The 20,206-nt window shown below is 41.7% G+C and overlaps 1 protein-coding gene across 3 annotated transcripts in view; it reads right to left on the bottom strand.

Annotated features, from left to right (window-relative positions):
• AFF3 (ALF transcription elongation factor 3) overlaps positions 1–20,206 on the bottom strand; it is a 323,171-nt gene that overhangs the window by 82,542 nt on the left and 220,423 nt on the right. For all 3 annotated transcript variants that reach the window (XM_064408084.1, XM_064408085.1, XM_064408086.1), the window contains one exon: positions 13,083–13,134. In XM_064408084.1, the coding sequence (XP_064264154.1) occupies positions 13,083–13,134 (52 nt within the window). The remainder of the gene's footprint in view (positions 1–13,082; positions 13,135–20,206) is intronic.

Here is a 20,206-nt window from a genome sequence, read left to right as displayed (position 1 = left end):
GGGCTGGCATCATTATTCCTCTCTCCTCTGCAAGGGGTTTGGTAGGACAATGTCACACATTCTTGCAAGTTCAAGTTCAGAGGCTACCCAAACCTTAGGTTTAACAATGACTTATAGCTTAAACTCTTTTTAAACACCCAGGGCCCACATGAGTTCCTCTGCTCCCATGCCTAGTCACTCCCACTAGCAGAAGGCTATGATCATTTTGAATTTCAAGTTGCCCAGCTTTGGTGCTGAGGCCTGCACTGTGTTGTATCTTTGTCTGCAAAACTCAGGAGCTTCTCTCACTGTCTGAGCCATTTTCCACGGCCAAGATGTTCAAACAGCATTCAGGTCACCTCTTCTTTTCCTCCCCATGTCAGCCAGGGCCAGTCTTTCCATCTCACACAGGCACTACATGGCAGTGCTGTTCGAGACACATCTCATGTTTCCCACTCTTGGCTCAGGCCACTACAGGTGCTTATGCGATTGCACAACGCAACAGGTCAGAAAACTGATCCAGTCAAAAAATAACAATTTTCCTTAATTTTTTTTTTTTTTTTTTTCCTCCTGATTCCCCCTATGTTATTTGTAACCTAGATCCCTTTTCTGAGCTGCTTCCCCAGGGAGAGGGTGTCACATCACAGGGTGCAGTGTGAGAATCTGAACAGCACTGGGGGAGGAGTGGAGACCTTTGCTGCCGACACAAGATCACGTCCACCAGCAAGGTCACTTCCACCTGACATTGCTTCCACTCCCTTCTGGAGCTGAGGAGCACTTCTGGAGAAAGGTACATGGTTTAGCCAGAAGGCATTGAAGGAGACAGGCTGCTCTGCAGCCGCAGGCCTCATGGATATTGAAGAGACCACAAGAAAGAAAACATGAACTTTGAGGATGCTAAAAGCCCCTAATATGGGAAGTGGGGGTCATATCACTGTTGTATTTCCCTAAAATCCCTAATTTGGAGTAGAAGAAGTGCTGGATAATTTCTCATCCAGGCTTGAGGAAAGCTGCCCTCAGGAGGGAGGAGGAGAGGTCCCTTGTCTTGACCCATGTGGTGTGCTAACTGAGCAACGGTGTGGAACTGCAGCCTCAAGTGCCAGTCTTCAGTTTCCATCTTGAAGCATTCAGTTGCTGAAAGCTTTGAAAAGGTGATCACTTCTGGACAAGAAAGTGGTTCAGATGACAGGCAGGGACACGAAAAGAAATGTACAAGTGTGTTTCAGTGAGATCATTCTACTTTTTCAATTACCCTCTCATTTTAACTCCTTTAATAAACATCCTTCTTCACCGAGGTGCAATGCAGATTGCATGGGGCACCTCAGTCTTCGTCTGGTGGTCACACATTCTCTAAATGAGACTATTGATTTCTTTCTTACACAGGCTGGAAATACAACTGTGTTGGACTGCATATTTGTGTGACCCCCTGAGTTGGTAATGGCCCCATTTCTAAATGATGGGGGGAATAAGATCCAGTCACAAGTTTATTCTTCCTCCCTGGAGAAACAGATCTATTGCCTGCAATGAAAGGCAGTTAGCAACTATCCAGCAATTTTAATTCTAGCCTATATTGCTCCCCTCTCCTGGAGAAAGTGAGCTGTTGTAATTAAAGGTAGTTAGCAGTTCCCTAGCAAGTATAAATACTTGCAGTCACTAATTACAGTCTGCTCTCCTGTTCCCCTCCTTGCCACAGGACTGAGCTGCTCAATTTAGGGGGAAATATCTGCCCTCACTTCTTGTTAACAGTTTGTGATCCCATTCAAACTCATTCAGAAATCCTCATGGAGTGTTATGACCCATAGTTTGAGGAACTCACAGCTATAGAAACAGTTTTTTGTGATTTATTATGTTTCTAATATGCTAGTATTATCTATTTAACAATGTAAGCAAAGGGGTGGTACTTAGGATCATATAATGCCTGCATGACTATTTTTTTAATAGCTACATTTTGATTGTGCTATTTAATTTGCATTTTATTTTACATCGTTAGCAACTTTACTGAGGCCAACTCATCATCCATCAAGAAATCTGAGAATATGTTCTACAGTCTTTATTATTCCTGGAAGTAAGTTACTATAGAAATTGGGGATAAGAAATAATTTTGATATTGCTGACAGAACTTAAATATCTCCAAGACTTAGTACTAAAAAGTGCTTTATGGGAAGCTTAATATTCTCTTGATAAGTGGTAGAATGTGTTCACTAGCAAGGAACATAGTCTTGAATTTTCAGTTCTTGGAATCAGTGGGGTTAGTAAATGGAGGAAGATTCTCCTCAATATGAACACAAATGTTGGAGGCCAACTCACTACATAGTAACTTAAATGTGAGTAGGAAGCAGGGAAGGGAAAAAAACAATCACTCAGGTGTCTTAGATAGAGACTTGAGATAGAGAAACCAGCCACAGTAAATGAGTATGAATTATGCTGTTTCACTACATCAAGAATTGCAAATTACAGGACAGTGGCTGGTTAGACTTTGATCCCCAGCTGAGTTGGTTCAGATACATTTAGGGCAGTTTCATTGATCTGTCTATAGTCTATTAATCATTCATGGAAGCTGCACCCCAAGACTATTGGGACAAAACAAGTTTTCAGCCAGCAGTAATCATGGTTGGGTTCTTAACCTCCTCTGAAATCCAGAGATTTCATCTCCTTTCTCCATCCTTTATTGCAATGAGCCAGAGCTTGGGAACATATTCAGGTTTCAGTGTGTGTTAAATGAGCTACCAAAATTAGCTTGAAGTGTGACAAGTTGCAATCTGTTGTTGAAGGGAAATCAGAGAGGAAATTAAATACTTTTATTGTAATTGGGACTGAGCAGTGAGCTAGCTCATTGTAATTGGGACTGAGCAGTGAGCAGAACGGGTTGAATACAGCTATTGAGATGGAGATACAGGAGTGTTAAGAGTGTTCCCCAGAAATCCCCCTTTTTTAATTTCTTGCAAAAGGATTGCTTCATAAACTGCTGTGCTCACAGGCATTTTTGGATAAGAAACAAATGAAAACTACTGAAGTATGTTCTGGGCTTGGGAGACTGTCTTGGAGGCACTGCGGGCTGACTGTAGATGCATTTTCCTATACCTCATCCACAGCAACCTTTGGCAAATAAAAGCCAATAAATTGGCTGTTGGCAGATTCAGGCATTTTGCTTTCCATCTTGCCTGTCCTGTGGATTAACTGTTGTTTTTGTGAGAGAGCTCAGTTGCAGTGATTGTATGGAGTTACATGAGCTACACCAGAGACTTCCCTGAGATGGCACAGGTGTACACGTGGTGAGAATTTGAACCATTTCTTTGGTGACAGTGAAGCAATACATGCTGCCTGTGCATGAGTAAATTGCACAGCTTCCAGACCATCTTGTTTGTCTTCCTTGGGTGGTAGGTGCTGCCCTGGAACTGTGCAGTGAACCATCTATGCTCTAAATCAGCAGCTCTCATATTAGCAACCACCCAGAGTGCTGGATGTCACCCTGTATTGGACTGCAGTTAATGAGCTGTAGACACACTTTTTCCAAGCCAGGGTTAAGGAAAGATGTCATTACTATATACTGCCATTTGGGAACCAAACCAGGAAAAACACTTTTATATCTGTCTTCTTTCACATTTCACTCTTCACATGTCTTCCATGTTGATTCTGTTCTCATTTCCAAAGGTTTTGTTTGCTTTTAGCTTAAATGCAGTTTATTCTTAAGCTAGTGAAGCCAGGAAGAAATTTTTGTGAAGGGCACAACCTGATTGCATGCCACAATTTGGGTGATGGGACTCCACAGAGTGGGTTTTTTCCTGCTTCAAACCTGTGTGCTGTTGTGGACCCAGAGGAAAACTTCTGGATAATTCTCTTATTGTGAGCCACATGCAGAGTTTTCCACCTTCTGTGCTAAGATGAGTTTATAAACACCTTCTTGTGCTGGAAGTTAGACCTGTGCCTGTGAGACAGGGCTGCCCTGCAGCCTCCCAGCTCCTCTCCCTGCACACAGGTTATTATGGGCTATGATCCAGCTGTGATCAGCCAGCAGCCCTGCTCTAGAAAAGCTCAGTTCATCCTGCGGGTATCTTTCACTCCAAGGCATGCTCTCCCAGTGTGTTATGCATCTTTCTCCCATGACTTGAAACCCTCTCCAGTTTTCAGTGTTCTCCTTGAAGTGTGCAGAGCTGCTCATCAGGGCTGAGAACAGGGGTAATGGAAACCTCTTGCACCCACCACCTCTTGCTCTGGTTAAATGCCCACGACTATCTTGTGGCCACAAGAAGTTGCCCGAGGAGATCAGGTCAGGCAATTTATTGTGATTCCTGACATGCCTTCTCTCACTGCATTATTCTGTACTCCTCACTGCTCCTAGGGGCTTTGTTTGAGGATTGCCTTCCAGCGTGGATTTCTGAGGGATTTAAAATCACTTGTAAACTGCAGCTTGAGTGTTTCTCTGTAAATTTGCAATATAAATGTATGAATGTGATTTTCACAGTCTGGTTCATATTTATTTAAGATTTACAGACTGTAAGACTTAAAAGGGTCTTCCTTTCTTCCCATTTTGGAGTTGGTTATCATCAGAGCCACATCTTTTAAGAAACTGTAAAACTCCTTCTGGATTTCATGATTTCTCTGAGGCCTTTCAACACCTCAGTATTAATTTTTCACCCTGGAGTTTTATTATTATATTCTTGGCATACATTGTTCTTTCTCCTCTGCTTTGCCCATTAATCCTTATTAATCTTCAGGGGCAACACAGTCTAGTGACTTGAACATGGCACCTGGGAGTGAAAGACCCAAGTGCTAATCCTGACTTTGCAGCTGACTTGCCGTGTGGCTTCAAACAAGCCACATCTCAGTCACAGTCTCCCTGTCAGTTCTATAGAGATAATAATTCTTGCTTAGCTCTACCTAAATACCTCTCAGGGGCATTGTATTAAGTAGTTAATACTTGTAAAGTGATTTGGATCTCCAAATTGCTGTATAATCAGCATGGGTATTAACCATACAGAGAATTTTATAAATCTGTAAATGCTGAGTCTTCTGTCCTGCATCTGCTCAGATTTTTCCTGCAGTCTGGCCCCAAAAAACATGCAAGGTTTCAACACAGATGAGCTAACTTTAATCTTTTTCAGTGGAGATGAGCAGAAGAAAAATCCTTGTTATTTTACATTAATAAAATGGTTAATTTCCAATGCCAGTGTTAGGAAGGTCTCAGTCATTGCAAACAAAGCAGCGGTCACCTTGGAAAACCCCTTCTGTCTCTGCAGAAGTAGTCTCCTTATCCAGGAAAAAACACTTGGTTGAAGTGCTGCTTGCACTTAGGCTATTGCAGACAAGAATTGTCAGTGTTGTGCCATGGGCTTTAAAAGATTTATTGGGAAGTCTGAAAGCTCAGAAATTAAAGTAGATTTTTTTTTGAGAAGTCCAAATATGTGAAAATAGGGGAAAGACAAGCCTAAATTTCCCAAATAGTGGTAACACCTCCCAGGGATGTGCTATGTCAATCAACCGTGATGCATTTGCTACTACCCAAGTATCTGCTCAGATTGTGCAAGGAAATAAAAGACAGGGGGAACATCCTAGGCTGATTGAAAACAGTGGCTAAACTCTCACTGACTTCAGAGGAGGCAGTTTTCATCCTCGGTGCAGGACAAATTGTAGTAATGGCTCCTCAGTCTCTTTTTCTTAAATGCTAGTTTTGATGTATTGGCTTCTGAATCGTTTTACTTATCATGTTCTAATATAGCTTCCACTCCCTTTATAATGTCTTTCTCCTCACAATTGATTTTCTTCATTAATTTTTTCCCCTTAATCCCTTTCCCCTTTGGTGTTCATTTTGTTTTCTGACATACTCTCAGCTGTCTCTCTCTATTTCTGTTGTCTCCCACCCCTGTGCACCCCATCTCCTTCACACAGCCCCTCATGCTGGCATCCCCCTGCCTAGGCTCGATGGCCAAGGGGGGAGAAGTGGAAGGGAAGCAAGAGGCAGCTCCTAGGGAGGCTGTGAGACTGTGCTTGTGTGCATGCCTGAGTGTGTGCACATGTGTGAGAGAGACACAGCCTTTAACAGCTGGGATGTTACAAACAGCACTGATTATTTGTGACTGCTGCTTATTTAACCCTTCTCTTGCAGGCTGCTGGAGTGCATTTGCCTGAAGGCAAACAGAGCTCAGTGGCCGGGCTTGAGCAGGACCAAGACTCAGGCACAGTGTCTGGCTGCACAAGGGCTCTCTGCAGCAGCAGGAAAAGTGCACAGCCTGGAAGGCTTGTGAGAGACAAGGACAAGCAAAATCCAGCCTGGAAATGTTGGATCTAATCCTTCCTTATGCCTCAAGTTAGCCAACACGGCTGAATTGATTGCAGTAGGATACGTTCCCACGCCAGTCAAAACAGATGTTCATACAGTAATTCTACTTCACAAAGGGAAAAAGTTCTAACAAAATATTTCAAGAAGATGGGGTTAAGAATGTTATGTCAGATACAGAAAGAAGTCTTGGAAGAAAGTGATATGAGTGGAAAAGGGCAGGCTTTGGAGATTTACCAAGCTAAAACTTAGCTTAGTCACAGCATTCAGTGAAGAGACAAGGAAGATGCCCTTACACTTTAAATTTAATTTCCTTTCTATTTTGGAGTTTTGCTACTAAGAAGCATGCAGATCAAACTGCCATGTTCAAATGTCCCCAAATTTTGTGCATGTCCAAGATCCAAGCAGGTCTCTAACTTTTTTCACTGTCATTTATAGTTGTGGCATTCAAATTTAGAACTTGATCCTGCTTGCCAGCCATAGAATCTGATTTTGTAAGATAGGCAGAGATGTGAGCCAAGTTGGCAGGACAAGACTGAGCTCTTATTTTGTTTCATCTGACAGTTTCAGTGAGGCAATCGTGGTCTTCTTGTCATGCCTTGTGGAAGTGCAAATTTAGATGTCACGGAGATTTTAAAATCAGAGCTGGCAAACCACAAAAAAACCTTGGCTCAGCTGGCTTAGATCTTACTCTGGATTCTAGTTAAGTTGGATACCAAAAGAATTGCTTCTCTAATACACAGGAAATAATGGACTTACCCAAGTTAAGTAAGGCTGCTACAGTGCCTATTCCTCCAGTCTAAAAACACACTCACATTATAGTGACAGGGGGCTGAACAGAGCATTTGGATTAAGTAAAAAAACCACCTGAGCTTCCAGCAATTCCTTTACCCAAAACTTAATTTTTTCCACTTTTGCTTATCTCTGATTTGTGCCGTTTTGGTTGCAGTCAGACTCGTGTGTAGCCAGACTTCATGAAATAAGTTTTCTGTGCTCAGTGGAGTGAAAAACTTCTCATCAGAAAGATATTTTCCTCCAAATTTATCATGGCATTTTTTTTGAGAGAAATTCATTTGCAGAAATGATGCAGGCTCTGTGCTTTTTCTCTAGACTTGAGTGTTCTCATCTCTTTTTTCACTCATTTTCTTTTCTGATCAAGCATCAAGTATTGACTGATGAAGAGCTGAAAAAGGGAATACAACACTAAAATGACATAATGTGGTTAAAATATTTGGACATGGCATTGTGTGAACACAATTAGTACTGCCTAAAAATTATTCTAATTATGAAGAGGGCTATGCAGTGCTGTGTTGCAATTTGCCCAATAAAACTCTTCTCTCTAGATATTCCTGCCTTGCTGCGCTGCTCAGTAAATCTTTGACTTTGGAAAGTGCTCTCCTAACAGGTCTTACAGAAAGAAAGCTTTGCTCCTTTATCAATTTCTTTCACAATTCATTACAGATGGTTTCAAATTAGCTGAAATATTAAATTTCATATGTAAAAGTACTGTTTATAATGACTCTACCAAGAATCATTCCTTCTGGGAGAAGGCAGATGTGTGACTGTTAATTTCCAGGATGATTTTCCTCTTTTTGTTGATTGTCACTCCATATCCAGAAGTGAAAGGGAAAAATTGCCATCCTTTTGTCCTATTGCAGTGTTGTGACAGATCTGGCTTGTCCTAAATGCCTGTGCTGCAGACAGTCCTACCAGAAAGACGCATTTCCAGCAATGCACCCTGGTAACCCACAACACGTACATGATGGGAACAAAATGTAGGCATGTGTGTTCCCACGGGAGCTACAAGTGTAACTCAAATCAGCATCAGTTTTTATGGCTCGACCATGACCAGGGAGATGCTGAAGCATGGACAAGTCCCCCAGGGCCAGCAACCCACCCTGACTGTCCTGGGCTGCCGTGGGTGGGAGGCAACCCCAAGATGCCCAGAAAGGCGCCAGGCTGGGTGGGCTTCCAGCACCCTATGGGGCTGCAGTGGTGAGCCAAGCCATGAGCAGGCTGACAAGGCTTTTATTTTACTGTGCTGAAGCTGTGAACTTTCTGAGGCTGCTCTTCCCCCGAGGTCTCCTGTGAAATGACACGGCTTTCTGTTTGAGTTGGCTTGCCTGCGGAGGGGCTGGTTTCGCTTACACCGCTCACACCCTGCAGGACCAGTCTGTCCTTGTCCTCTCTTGAGGAAGGTGGCCACTTGCAGGCAAATGCTGCCTGATCTCTTCCTTCAGTGCAGGACACATGAGCAAAATGAAGGAACTTGAGAGGATTAATTGCTGCCTCCCTGTGCACTCTGCGAGGGGGGCATCTTTAGCCCCTGCGGTTACCTGCCACCACAGGAGAGTAGTTGTACTGTTTTTTCTTTGAAAAGAAAAATCTTGTGTCTTCCCTTTCAAGATCAGCCGGGGCTAGAGTGCAGAGCCATGTCCCTGGGAGTGTGTTCTGATCACTTCTTCAACTTCTGTTTATACAATTTTACAAAATTTTGGCAGGAATCAAGAGCACATACCAGGGTGTTGGCTTTTATGAATCTCGTGGGATGTGAAAGTCAAGCTGACTCGATGAACTTTGGTTACATATTCCAGACAAGCACAATGACTCTATTTATTCAGACTTGGCAGCCAGAATGCAGATTGACTCTGTGGGTAATAAATTTTCACAGCCACAAAACTTCAGCGGCAACCAACCTGATCCTGTGCAAAAAAAATGCATATGAGGAAGCAGACTTGGGTTGCAAAAATATGTTAGATTATTATTCCATGTATGCGTACCAGTCAGTTAATTTATTTGGCTATTGATTGACACGAATTGCACAAATGATGCCAGGGATCTTTCTCCCCTTTAAAGGAATTATTTTCTATTGCAAAATGTTCGTGTTGTAAAAGGACAAGTGAGGGGGGGAAAAAGAGAATTGTTCACATTACAATTGACAATCTCCTTTTAATATTTCACCCAAGACTGATTTAAGTTATCCAGTGACCTCTACGGAGAAGAGCAGGGTATTATAATGGGGACTCTTTCATGTGCTATGCCACACTTCAAAGAACCAAAAGGCAATAACCACTACAATTCAGTAGTCTGAACAATCTTAAGTACAATTTTGACATCTTCATGCTACAAAGCTTCAGATGCTTTCTGGGAGAGATGATGATGAAATTATTACTCTATGTGTTATAAATCAGAATGAATTGGCTCTTTAACTTGCAGATTTATGTTAACTACCTTGGTATCTGCTAATTGCATGCTCTTCAGATATTGATTGAGGATTAAAAAGTATATTTTCTTCAATCTGTGTGGTGTAAAATATGCCAACAGGAAATTTTCTCTCTGTATATTAGATCCTATGATCACTGCCTGTAAAATTGAAACGATCAGTTTAAATGGATAAACTATGCTCATTAAAGAGGAAAAATACATTTATGTAATTAAAATTATGAGACTAATATGTGTGGATAATATAATTACTGTGGGTGCACATGTACTCAGCTCAAACCCAGCCTCTTTGGCTTCTCCTGGGTCTGTGAATCTCAATACCTTAATTGCTGGTGTTGAGGGAAGGGCTGAGAATGCTTTGCCCACTGCAGTCTCAAAGCTTTTAATCATGCCTTTGTCTTGCATTCGGCCTCCCTCATCCATGGCTCACATTCCTTGGTTTGGTCACAGCAGTCCAAACGCCAGCCCTGGGAGCACAGAAGCACCTGTCCCCCTTTGCACCACTTCAGAAACTTCCCTTGCTGCTTGGCAATTTCAGACTTCAATGTAAAATCTCCTCCAAAGTTTTCAAAGTTTTCCCCCAAAACTTCCTCATTTAGCCATCAGCAAAATTAAAAGCTTCCCAGCTTGTGTACAGCTCACCTTCAGCTCTTTGAGAAACTGGACTTCTTGAATGAGTCTGACTGCTCAAAGGTTAATTTATTCCATGAGGAATATCTGGGAATCTCTCATGTACTGTTCCTATCCATTAATATCTGATTTTTTTTTTTTCTTTCCTGTTTCTGAGCTCAGGAGATATGAGATTAAAGAGCCTCTGAGTTAGGAAGTAAAAGGAAACGAGTTCTGCTGACATTTAAACACAGGTCCATCTGAGCAGTTATTGGAAGAGAGAGTCTGTTACTCTTTTTTTTTGGTGTCTATTTCCTGAAAGGTGGATGGAAAGGCAGTGTTTTGTTTTTTCAGCAGGTATATTTATTTAGGATTGTTCATTAAGCAAACCTGCAGGTCTCAGCTAAGGTTCTACAGAGCATTTCATACAGCAGGAGCCAGCTTGTGCCTCTGGGAGATTTTTGTCTGTAGAGCCAAGTTAGGAAAAAATTGTGACTAGGAAAGGGGACCAAATAAATAAGTAATTTCCAAAGGCTGTTCATGCTAGGGCCAGTGATGATTAGAAGTGAGTCATGGGATCTCAGCCCTGCTCTTTGCTGTGTGGGTGGTGAGCTCTGTCCTGGCTCTGCAGAGCTTGCTGGAGCACCGAGGTGAAAGACCCAGCCTGTATCAGCTGCATCTTGGAGCCCTGGTGACTGAGCAGCGCCCTGGCACAGCACAGGAACACACAGGAGATGTTCATAATTACAAGTCATAGTCCTAAACCAGAGGTCCAGGTGTGCCTGCCTGACTGGCAGGACTTTTCCACAATCCTTTCTCTGCCTAAACCTATTCATGTTCTTTAAGCACAGTAAACACTTTCACATGTCCTTTTCTGCCTGCTATGAAGCAAACCAGATTTTTTTCTCTCTGGCTTTCCCAGCCTGTTTCACTCTGACATTCATTACTCAGGATCCTGCCTCCCTGCCTGAAGGGCATCTCTCCTGGCCAGCAGCTCGTGCCTCTCCTATCACCCAGCCCCTGGCTGCAACATCATGGTGCCTTGGTCTGCTTTTGTTACTCTTCAGACATCCCTCCTATCCCTCACTTTACTTTGTCCTATGCTGTCTGTGAGCTGTATTTTAAACTATCTAGACAAGCAGGAAGAGTAATTAAATGTGAAGTGTTTCAGGATGAAATATGTTAAACAAAAAGAAATTGAATAAATATGTAAATAATAGAATCTATGTGCTGAATCTTAACACCAAGAAGCCCTGCTCAAAATAGATGAAACAATGGTTTAGTATAAATATTAAAAAGTTTTGATTTACCTGTTGTTTGGAATATATTGTAAAATAGAGACATCTAATAACAAGAGTTAAAGAAAGCCATGCCTATGCTATGACCCTAGAATTATTTGTCTAAGTTCCTGAATTTCAAAAGTCTAGATATCCTTCCAGCCTACCCATCTAGATACTCCAGTCACCCATGACTGAAATAATCATATTTGGATCTCACATGGCTTTGCCCCAGCCAGCAACAGTACCATGCAGCTACTTGCTCACTCCCCCTGCCCCAGTGGGATCAGGAGGAAAGGCAGGGAAAAAAAGTTTGTAAGTTGATATAAGAACAGTTTAACAATTGAAATAAAATAAATAAAATAATAATATTGTAAGAATAAGAATTGCAGTGAAAAGGGAGACAACAAAAAGAGAGAAATAAATTCCAAAAAAGGACAAATGATGCAAAATACAATTGCTCAGCATCCACCGTTTGATGCCCAGCCCATTCCCAAGCAGTGATTGGTGTCTCCCAGCAAACTTCCCCCAGTTTATGTACTGGAAATGATGTTCTGTGGAAGGGAAATCCCTTTGGCCAGTTTGGGGCAGCTGTCCTGGCCATGGGCCCTCTCCAGCTTTGGTGCACCTGCCCTCTGGCAGAGTAGGAGACACTGAAAAGTCCTTGACTTAGGGTAAGCTCAGCAACAAGTGAGACATCAGGGACTTACCAATGCTGCTCTCACACTGAATCAAACCACTGCACTCTACCAGCTACTAGGGAGAAAACTGACTTTATCCCAGCCAAAACCAGGACAGAAAACCACATTATATCAGTGAGATGCAACCAGGAGAAGTACTGCCCTCATACACTCTGGTGAAGGCATGGGTTGTGCATTTTAGGGAAAGAAAAAAGGGAAAGGGATCTTGGCCTCTCATTCCAACAAAATCATCCACTCCAGGATACTGAGAAGGAGAGAACTCAGCATAGCACCGCCTGGCAGTGCTCAGCTGGTCATGGGAAAGTCAAGCTCCAGCCCTATTCTACTGAGTCCTTAATTATTTAGACAAAACCCAACAATATTTTAAGGAAAAACTGGGAGACACCTCCTAGAGCAAACAAAACACAGCTCCCCTGACACATGGAAAACATTGTGTATCTGCTGCCAGTCAGGTAGTTTAGGATGTTTAAAACACAGTTGCTGTAATCACTGTGTTACAGAGTGAATCAAATGCACGGCCAAGGCTTTTTCTCAGTTTTCTTTAGCTTTCTTAGCAGGCATGGGCCACTCAGAGTCTGGGCCAAAAAAGCTCAGAGGAGAGGCCAGGGCTGGGGGGCTGCCGGAGGCAGGTAAGAGATAAGCAGCCCAGCAGCTAATCCCCAGGGCCAGCTCATGATTGCAAAGTTGGCCTGAACCCTTAATCCAGAATTCCTGTTTCTCCCCTCCTTGGCCGCTCTTTAAAACAAAACAAATTCAAATCAGAAGGAAGCTGATACAAAAACCTTCTGGGTCGCATCAAGGTAATAAATCAAGAGCACTGCAGCCTGTTCCCCACCAATCCAGCAGTTAGCACACGCAGGCTGGCTCTGAGCAGCAACATCTGTTACTCCAGTTACAGTGCTGCCATGTATTTTGATAACCTTTCTGTATGTTTAGAAAAAGCATTAGCAAAATATTTGCAGTAGCTCAGTCTCGACATGAAACATGCTTCAAGTGACACGTTACTTGTCTGGTTCTTACCTGGTCATTCTCCTCCTCATCACTGCTTAGCTTGAGGTCATCTTCTAGCATTCTGCAAAGCAAACAAAATGAATTGTAACTTATCAAAATGCTTTAGATTGGATATTTTCTGAGACCTACTGTAAATATTTAATAATGTAAATAGAAAGAAAAGATATTTTATCCCAGGAACTTTGTAGCTGTGACACTATATCTTATCCAGTTGTTATCAGCTAACTTTTTAATTAATTTCCTGCTACTGCTGCCTAAAAGAAAATGTTTGTTAGAGTAATAATGAATTTTGAAAAGATTCTTGTTATTACAATCACTGACAAACAATTTTATATGCTAAAAAGAATATTTTTGATGCTGACAGGTCAGTAGTCTCCCTGAGAGGAAATTTTTTGTCCATTTGGCTTTGAGCTTACAAAGCAGAAGTAGATGTTTACACTGGCAATACTACAGCACAAAATAAGGTTCAGTGACGTTTCCCAAAGGCCACTTCTACTTTATTGCATGTTTGTTGTAAAATTGACATTGACTGAAACAATTAAAACTAAAATATATTTTCTCAGTGCACAAGAGTATCCACAGGATTTCATTGTCATGTAAATATGGAAAATAATACATATTTTCTAATGAGAGTTTCGTCTTGCCTTCCCATATACTTTCTCCAACTTGATTAAACTGGTTCAAAAGGAGACGAATCTGGTTTTACCTACATACATTTTTTTTTTACAATCTAAGATTAAGTAACCGGGAGTTAAAGGAGTTGAAGACGTGCAAAGATTTCCCCCAGTGCTTGAAAAGTCTTAGACAATAGGACCTATTTTTAAAAAGTGCCTCGGTAATAATAGTAATAATTCAGAAAGTTGCTAATTTTTCTTGCACTCTGGGAAAAAAGAATCTGTAATTTCATCTCGGCTCCAGAAGAAAGCTTGGTGAGCAATTCAAACACATCCTGTGCCGTGGGTGGTCCCTGGAGTGTAAGTATTGCAAGAAGACATATGTAGTAATTTCAAACCACCTCCTTGTACTTGTGCCTAGATCTTCCAGGAGCGTGCCTGAAAAGCATGACTCTGACATGGGCTACATGGTGTGCTGTGTCTGAAAAGAGCACAGAGCCTCACCACGCTCTCCTCAGCTCCTCGCTGAACGCACAGTCCCTGCCTGTTGCTGCTGTCACAGCTGCTTCCCCATCTCCCCACGGCACCTCTCAGGGAACGTAGGTGTATAAGAACAGGCCTGGGGGTTGGAGCAGAAATTCTTGCTCGTTCATCTCTTAAAGATTCTCCTCTTGCTTTTTTCCCACATTTCCTTCTACTTGTGGCAACATTTCTGCTCTGTAAAACCAACGTAACAAGCTCAGCAAAATCTCTTGGCAATGCAGGCACCTTGAATATACAGGACAGTCATTGAGTTGGAGGGACCTGACGATCTCCCAGCAGGATTTGCCTATGTTTTATCTCAAAGTATGTCCATTGTCAGAAAAAAGCTCTCTCTGCCATCTCCCAGATCAGCAAACCTTTGATGGCTATAGCAACACAGGCACTGACCCAGCTCACAAGCCCTGTTGAGAAGTGGGCAAACAGCACAGGTATGATGACACAGGATACAGCTCCTGAGAGATAAATGACATCAGCAATGCAAAACTTCTCGTAAACACCACAAGATCCATACTGGCCTTGGATCTCGTCACTTACAGGGATCCAAACAATCTCATAATTGCTCATTCTTTTAATTGGATCTGCTTAGACCATCCCTCAGAAAGCAGTGCATGAAAATAGAAAGCTCAGACCTGGATTTGGCATCTATGTGATGAAATGTACACTGACAGTGATTTAACCAGAAAGTGGTATGCTTGTGTGAAAAGGAGAACTCCCAGGGTGTCACTTCCTGCTCTTCCTTGAGTGCATGAATTTCTGGTAGTGATGTGGTAGTTAAGTACATTTACTTTGGGTTTAGCAGTTTAGTTCTTCTCCTAAATGGAAGCTGAAAAATCAAAAGCATATAATGAAACATTCTAGATACCTCTGTGTATTTATCAGTGTCCTGGATTTTTGTATTAACATATAAAAAAGTGTTTTGTGAGCTTGTTATTAGAAGCAACTAGGATATTTTGAAGCCTTTGGGCTATGTGGTGGAGTGAGACAAGGACTAGAATCCAGTACCATCCACACAAAAGGAACAACAAACGGCAGCACTGATCCTTCAAACTCTCCTTGCTTGTATATCTTAGACCATCTTTATTTTCCCTGTCTGTTTTTCATTTCAGAAGTGCTGCTTTCCAAGAAAAGCACTGCCTGCCTGGGGCTCACGGCCCCTTTTGGAACTACCATCACACTACAAACATGCTCCTAACACTGGGAATAGGAAAAAAAAACAGGTCATCATAAAATGCTTGCTTGCTTGCTTACTTTTTTCCCTCTAGAGAGGGATCTGGCTGATACAAGAATGTATCAGGTTGCCAGTATACAGGTCTACCTTGTAAAGCAGGAGCTGTGCAGGTATAACCTTCGTGCCTGAAAGTCTTCACTGGCTCCCAGACAACTTCCACTCTCAGGTAAGGCCCTCAGCCCTCATCCACAAAGTCACAGGCAGAGCAGGACACACCGTCACCTGGCCTGGGCAGGGGATGTTTACGTTACAGGGATTCCATTTTGCACTGTCTTAAGTAAGGTATATAAATTTTAAGTATCAATGTTTTTGAGGAATGTTTCTCCTTAACAGCTCATTTCCATCATGAAAACAATGGTGGCTGAAAGAAAAATCCCACAACTGGACCACTTGAAGACCCCACTTGAAGAGAGTGAGAACAGAAGAGAAGTAAAATACTTTAAGCTCATGAGAGGTGTTACATTAAATTGTAATTTATCTCAAAAGTACTTTGACACAGATTCAGCACAGAATGAACTTTGGTACATCCTGTTAGCAGAGCGCTTCAGGCCATGTTTAAAAACAACCCTTGTTTGGGATGGGATTTCTTTACATATTCTGGCAAACATTTAGTATAAGGATGGAGAGACAAGCACAGACAAGCTCATGTGCAAGCACAGCCTTTACACTTTTTTCAGAACATGCAAAATTCAGGCCAGTAAGTGACATCATCCATGGGCTTTCAGATTTTTAAAATGAACCTGGCTTTGATGTATTTGTGCACTGGTAAAGAGGTAAGTAAATACAACCTTGTAAACAAAAGCCAGAAAAATGAAGTGGTACTCAAAGCAGCACTGAAAAACACACAGCACCACTTAGGGCTTCTGCACTTGAAAAGGGCACATATGGTCAGGAAGTCACTTTGCAGAACCTAATTATGTGTTTTAGTGAAATCTCTGTGAGGTCATGGAGGCAGCAAGGGGTGGGCTCAGGCAGGAGTGCTCACTGCTCTCTAATTAATGCATTTGTTCCTTTCTCTACAAAGAATGCGACAGGTAGAGACACGATGAAAGGAAAGGAAAGGAGGATGGCTTTGGGATATTGGGAAATGCCTCAGCGAGCCAGCTGGTTTCATTCTCCAGTAACAAGGGGTTGCAGCCTGGGGTGGTGGGCCATTCAGCTACAGGGGAAAAGGAGGGGATGTGCAGCCTTACTTACAGGAAGAGGGAAATACAAAGTGGTCTGGAGGGCATTGATGTACAACATCTGCCAATGTCAGTGTGACTGTGTGTCCAAACCTCCTACACAGCTCTTAAGAAACCCTGAGCTGTTTTAATCTGAGGTGTACTCACTGCATTGGTTCAGAAAGGTACTGGGCTGGGGTAGCCCTGTGCCGCACTGCTGACAGACCTGTGGGACCCTTGCTCATACCAGCATGCCAAAGGGCCAAGAGCTGCTCCTGATAAAAATTACAGGGGATTTGGGATGGGAGGTCATCACAGGCTACCTTGCTGAAATGGAATAGTTGAGACTTGCAACTTTGCTGTTTTGCTTGTCTGCCTTTTCACCTAGTTTGTCACTGCAGGAAAGCTAAGTCCCAAGCAAGTGTTATCTTCAACCCCAGCCAGAGTCCAGGAAGCAGCAGGAAGACATCTAGCTTCCCCTCTGGGAATTAACATCCAAGTAACAAGAAGTTTCAAGTGTGAGGGAAGAGTCAAGCCTTATGTCAAAGATTTCTGACAGAGCTGGACAATTATCCTTCTGAGAAGAAGAAGTTGCTGGGGAAGGCAATGTCAATGCAGCAGTGTCTGGAGGAGGTTGTCCTCAAGAGCCAGCCAAGAATCTGTTGTCACTTTTGATGTTTTGGGCCACTCTGAGATGCTTCCAGCACAGCCCTGCTTACGAGGATATCTATTTTCTCCTACAGTGAAGACATGCCTGAATCCTGGAATTATCCTTCACACCTGCTGGTGCACATGAAAGAAGCAGCAGGCACCGCACCTTGTATTTCACTTTAACCTCTGACAAATTTCACATTCCTTGGCCTAATGTTTTATTTCCTTCCCCCTACAAATTACTTATTGAGCCATAAAACTCTCCAAAAATTCCTCTATGATTTTTTTTTTTTTTTTGGTGATTACAGAAAGGTTTCCTTTTGGCATCTCAAGAGAGGTTATACAAATGAGGAACAAAATTCTATGTCCCTCTGGTGGTCTAAGCTACTATACAGGATATGGTCTTTCTTCATGATAATGTTGATAATTATAATGATCAGAAAAAAAATCAAGAAAGGAAGGGAAAAATATTGATAGTTATTAAATCATCAACACTAATGCTTTAGAAGAGAACATGCCAGTGGTTTGTGAGCGCAGGGCACAAATACAAGTATATTGCACTTGTCATTTAAATAAACTCAGAAGTTGCTGTCTTTGCAATCTGTAAAAGATCTCCTGAATGTGTTAATCTGATCAAGTGTATTGTTCCAGTTTAATTCTAGGCAGCATCTCAGTCAGAACCATATGTGTTATGGACTTCTATGATTTCTTCTCATTTCTCATTCACATGTAGGAAAGGAACTTCAGTAGTGGAAAAATACTTTGATTGTAGCTGAAGAGGAACCCCACTAAGCAAAGAGTTGCAGTGAAATACCAAAATCAAATAACTAAGTGCTCATTCGAGTTTAGGCTACCAAAATGTTTCATTCTGAATGCTTTTGAAAAATTATCTTATTTTCAATGTACCTTACTGGCATTTTATTTTCTTTCTCATAAATGCATACTGACCTTTCAAGAACTGGGCATTAGTTTTGATATTACCAGAAACCCAGAAAGAAAACAGGTATTATTCTAAGTAGCAGTAGGCTAGAAGACTTTCAGACTGATGTTTAAAGTCACAACTGATGCGCTGATATAGGAGAAGAAAAGTATTCCTTCACATTATAAAAAAGGCAAAACAAAACCTACATTGGGCACAGCACAATGTAAGACCTTTAACTCTTGTTTCCAGCAAAATGAGAGAGAATTCCAGGTGGGAATGTGATGTTCCTACCCAGACTGTGCCCTTATGTTACTGGGATGGTTTCAGCTATGAGTGCTCACGTACATAATATGACTTAAGCTCCAATAAGACAAATGTACCTTCAGTTTCTGGCTGTCTTCCATTCCTTTCTAAAAGAGAAATGCTAGGAAAAATATGCCTGGTAAGAAATACAGAGAATTCATAAGAAACAGATGAACATGTTTCCTTTCTTTAAAAAAAAAAAAAAAAAGAAAAAAGAGAGAGAGAAAAAAAAGGGAAATGAATGTTGTTGCTATAACCTTGGCTACTTGCACATAACAGATGGGCAGTTATATTCACTACTTACATACAGCCAAAACAGGTATTTCAAATAGCTTTGTTTACTAATCCTAAATATAGGAATGGCTGGTTTTATACAGTAGTAATTTTTAATTAATTAGATTCTGATTGCTGAAATTATTTTGCACTCTAGTGCTATAACTGATGCAAATGTTTCACTTTGGAAAAGCTCATGCATTTATATTATCTGAAAAGTGTGCTATTTACTTTTGTTTTATACAAAATAAAGTCAAAAGCTTATGGATTAAGGTAAGCAACAAGATCAAGAGGATATTTTATAAGTGCTGTAACAGAGCTTTCAGCAGGATTGTAAGACCTCTGCAAGCACTGCTTGCAGCATCTAAAATTCACTCAGAATATATGATGTTGAAGTTGTAAAAATCCCCTAACAAACAGTTTGTGCAAGTTCTGCTACACAGAAACATGCAGGAAAACATGATTATATAGAATACCATCAAATCTAATTAAAAACAGAGGGAGAAAGCCAGTAAAATCAGACTGGTGAAATATTAATGTACTTAATGCTGGAATGAAGCCTATATATCAATGTGAGATTTAATTCCAGAGCGTAGAATTTAAATGCCTGAAAAACGGACTCAGTCTATAGAAATAGAATTAGCAATTCCAATAAAAAATAGATACTCTGAAGGAAAAGTTTTCTGTCCTTGGCTTGAATCCATCTAGGCTGGTCTGCACTGCTTTTCAAAACCATTTAGACCAGCTAAATATTCTGCTAAATTCCCATTACATTGACGGTCTCATTAGAAATGCAAGGCAGTCCTCTCCAAGGGATACAGCCATCACTCTCTCCCAGGAGCAGAAGCTGAAATAAGGTTTCTTCTGCAGCAGCTGCCCCTGTGAGCAACTGTGTTTGCCCTGGTGATGTTTTTCCCCTATAAAGAAAGGGACAACAAATGCAATTGAATCATACCCTGAATTTTTTAAGTCCTTGGCAGGGTGGTGAGAAAGTGCCCCACAGACCACAGTACTTCCTGAGAGTCATGTTTGGGCAGAAGGACCCAGAGTACCTCCTGAAAAATGAGAGAGATTGAGGAAAGCAAGGAAACAAACCCCTACGAGGCCACTCCCTGAGCAAGAAAGCCACCAAAAAATGCACAAATACTCAGAAAAAGGGAAGAGTGATGAGCGACACATCAGCAGCTCACGCCTAAGTAGTCCAATCAGTCTGAGAGCTTGCCAAAGTTTCATGGATAATCATGCTCTGTGTGACAGGAGGAAACGCATTTGAGGAATAAGAGTTTTGAATGTGCTGCTTGCAATTTTCTGATCTGTTTCTTGCCTCCCTACCCCTGCATCCCCCAAAGCTTCTCTAGGTGTGATTATCAGTTATTTACTAACGCTCTCACTCTGATTTCTGAGCCACTGCTGATGCTGCCACCTAAAAAATATTC

This window comes from Passer domesticus, chromosome 2, assembly GCF_036417665.1.
Source record: "Passer domesticus isolate bPasDom1 chromosome 2, bPasDom1.hap1, whole genome shotgun sequence".
Lineage (NCBI taxonomy): Eukaryota > Metazoa > Chordata > Aves > Passeriformes > Passeridae > Passer > Passer domesticus.
Note: the sequence above shows the minus strand (reverse complement) of the source record. Positions and strands in the feature narration are given on the sequence as shown.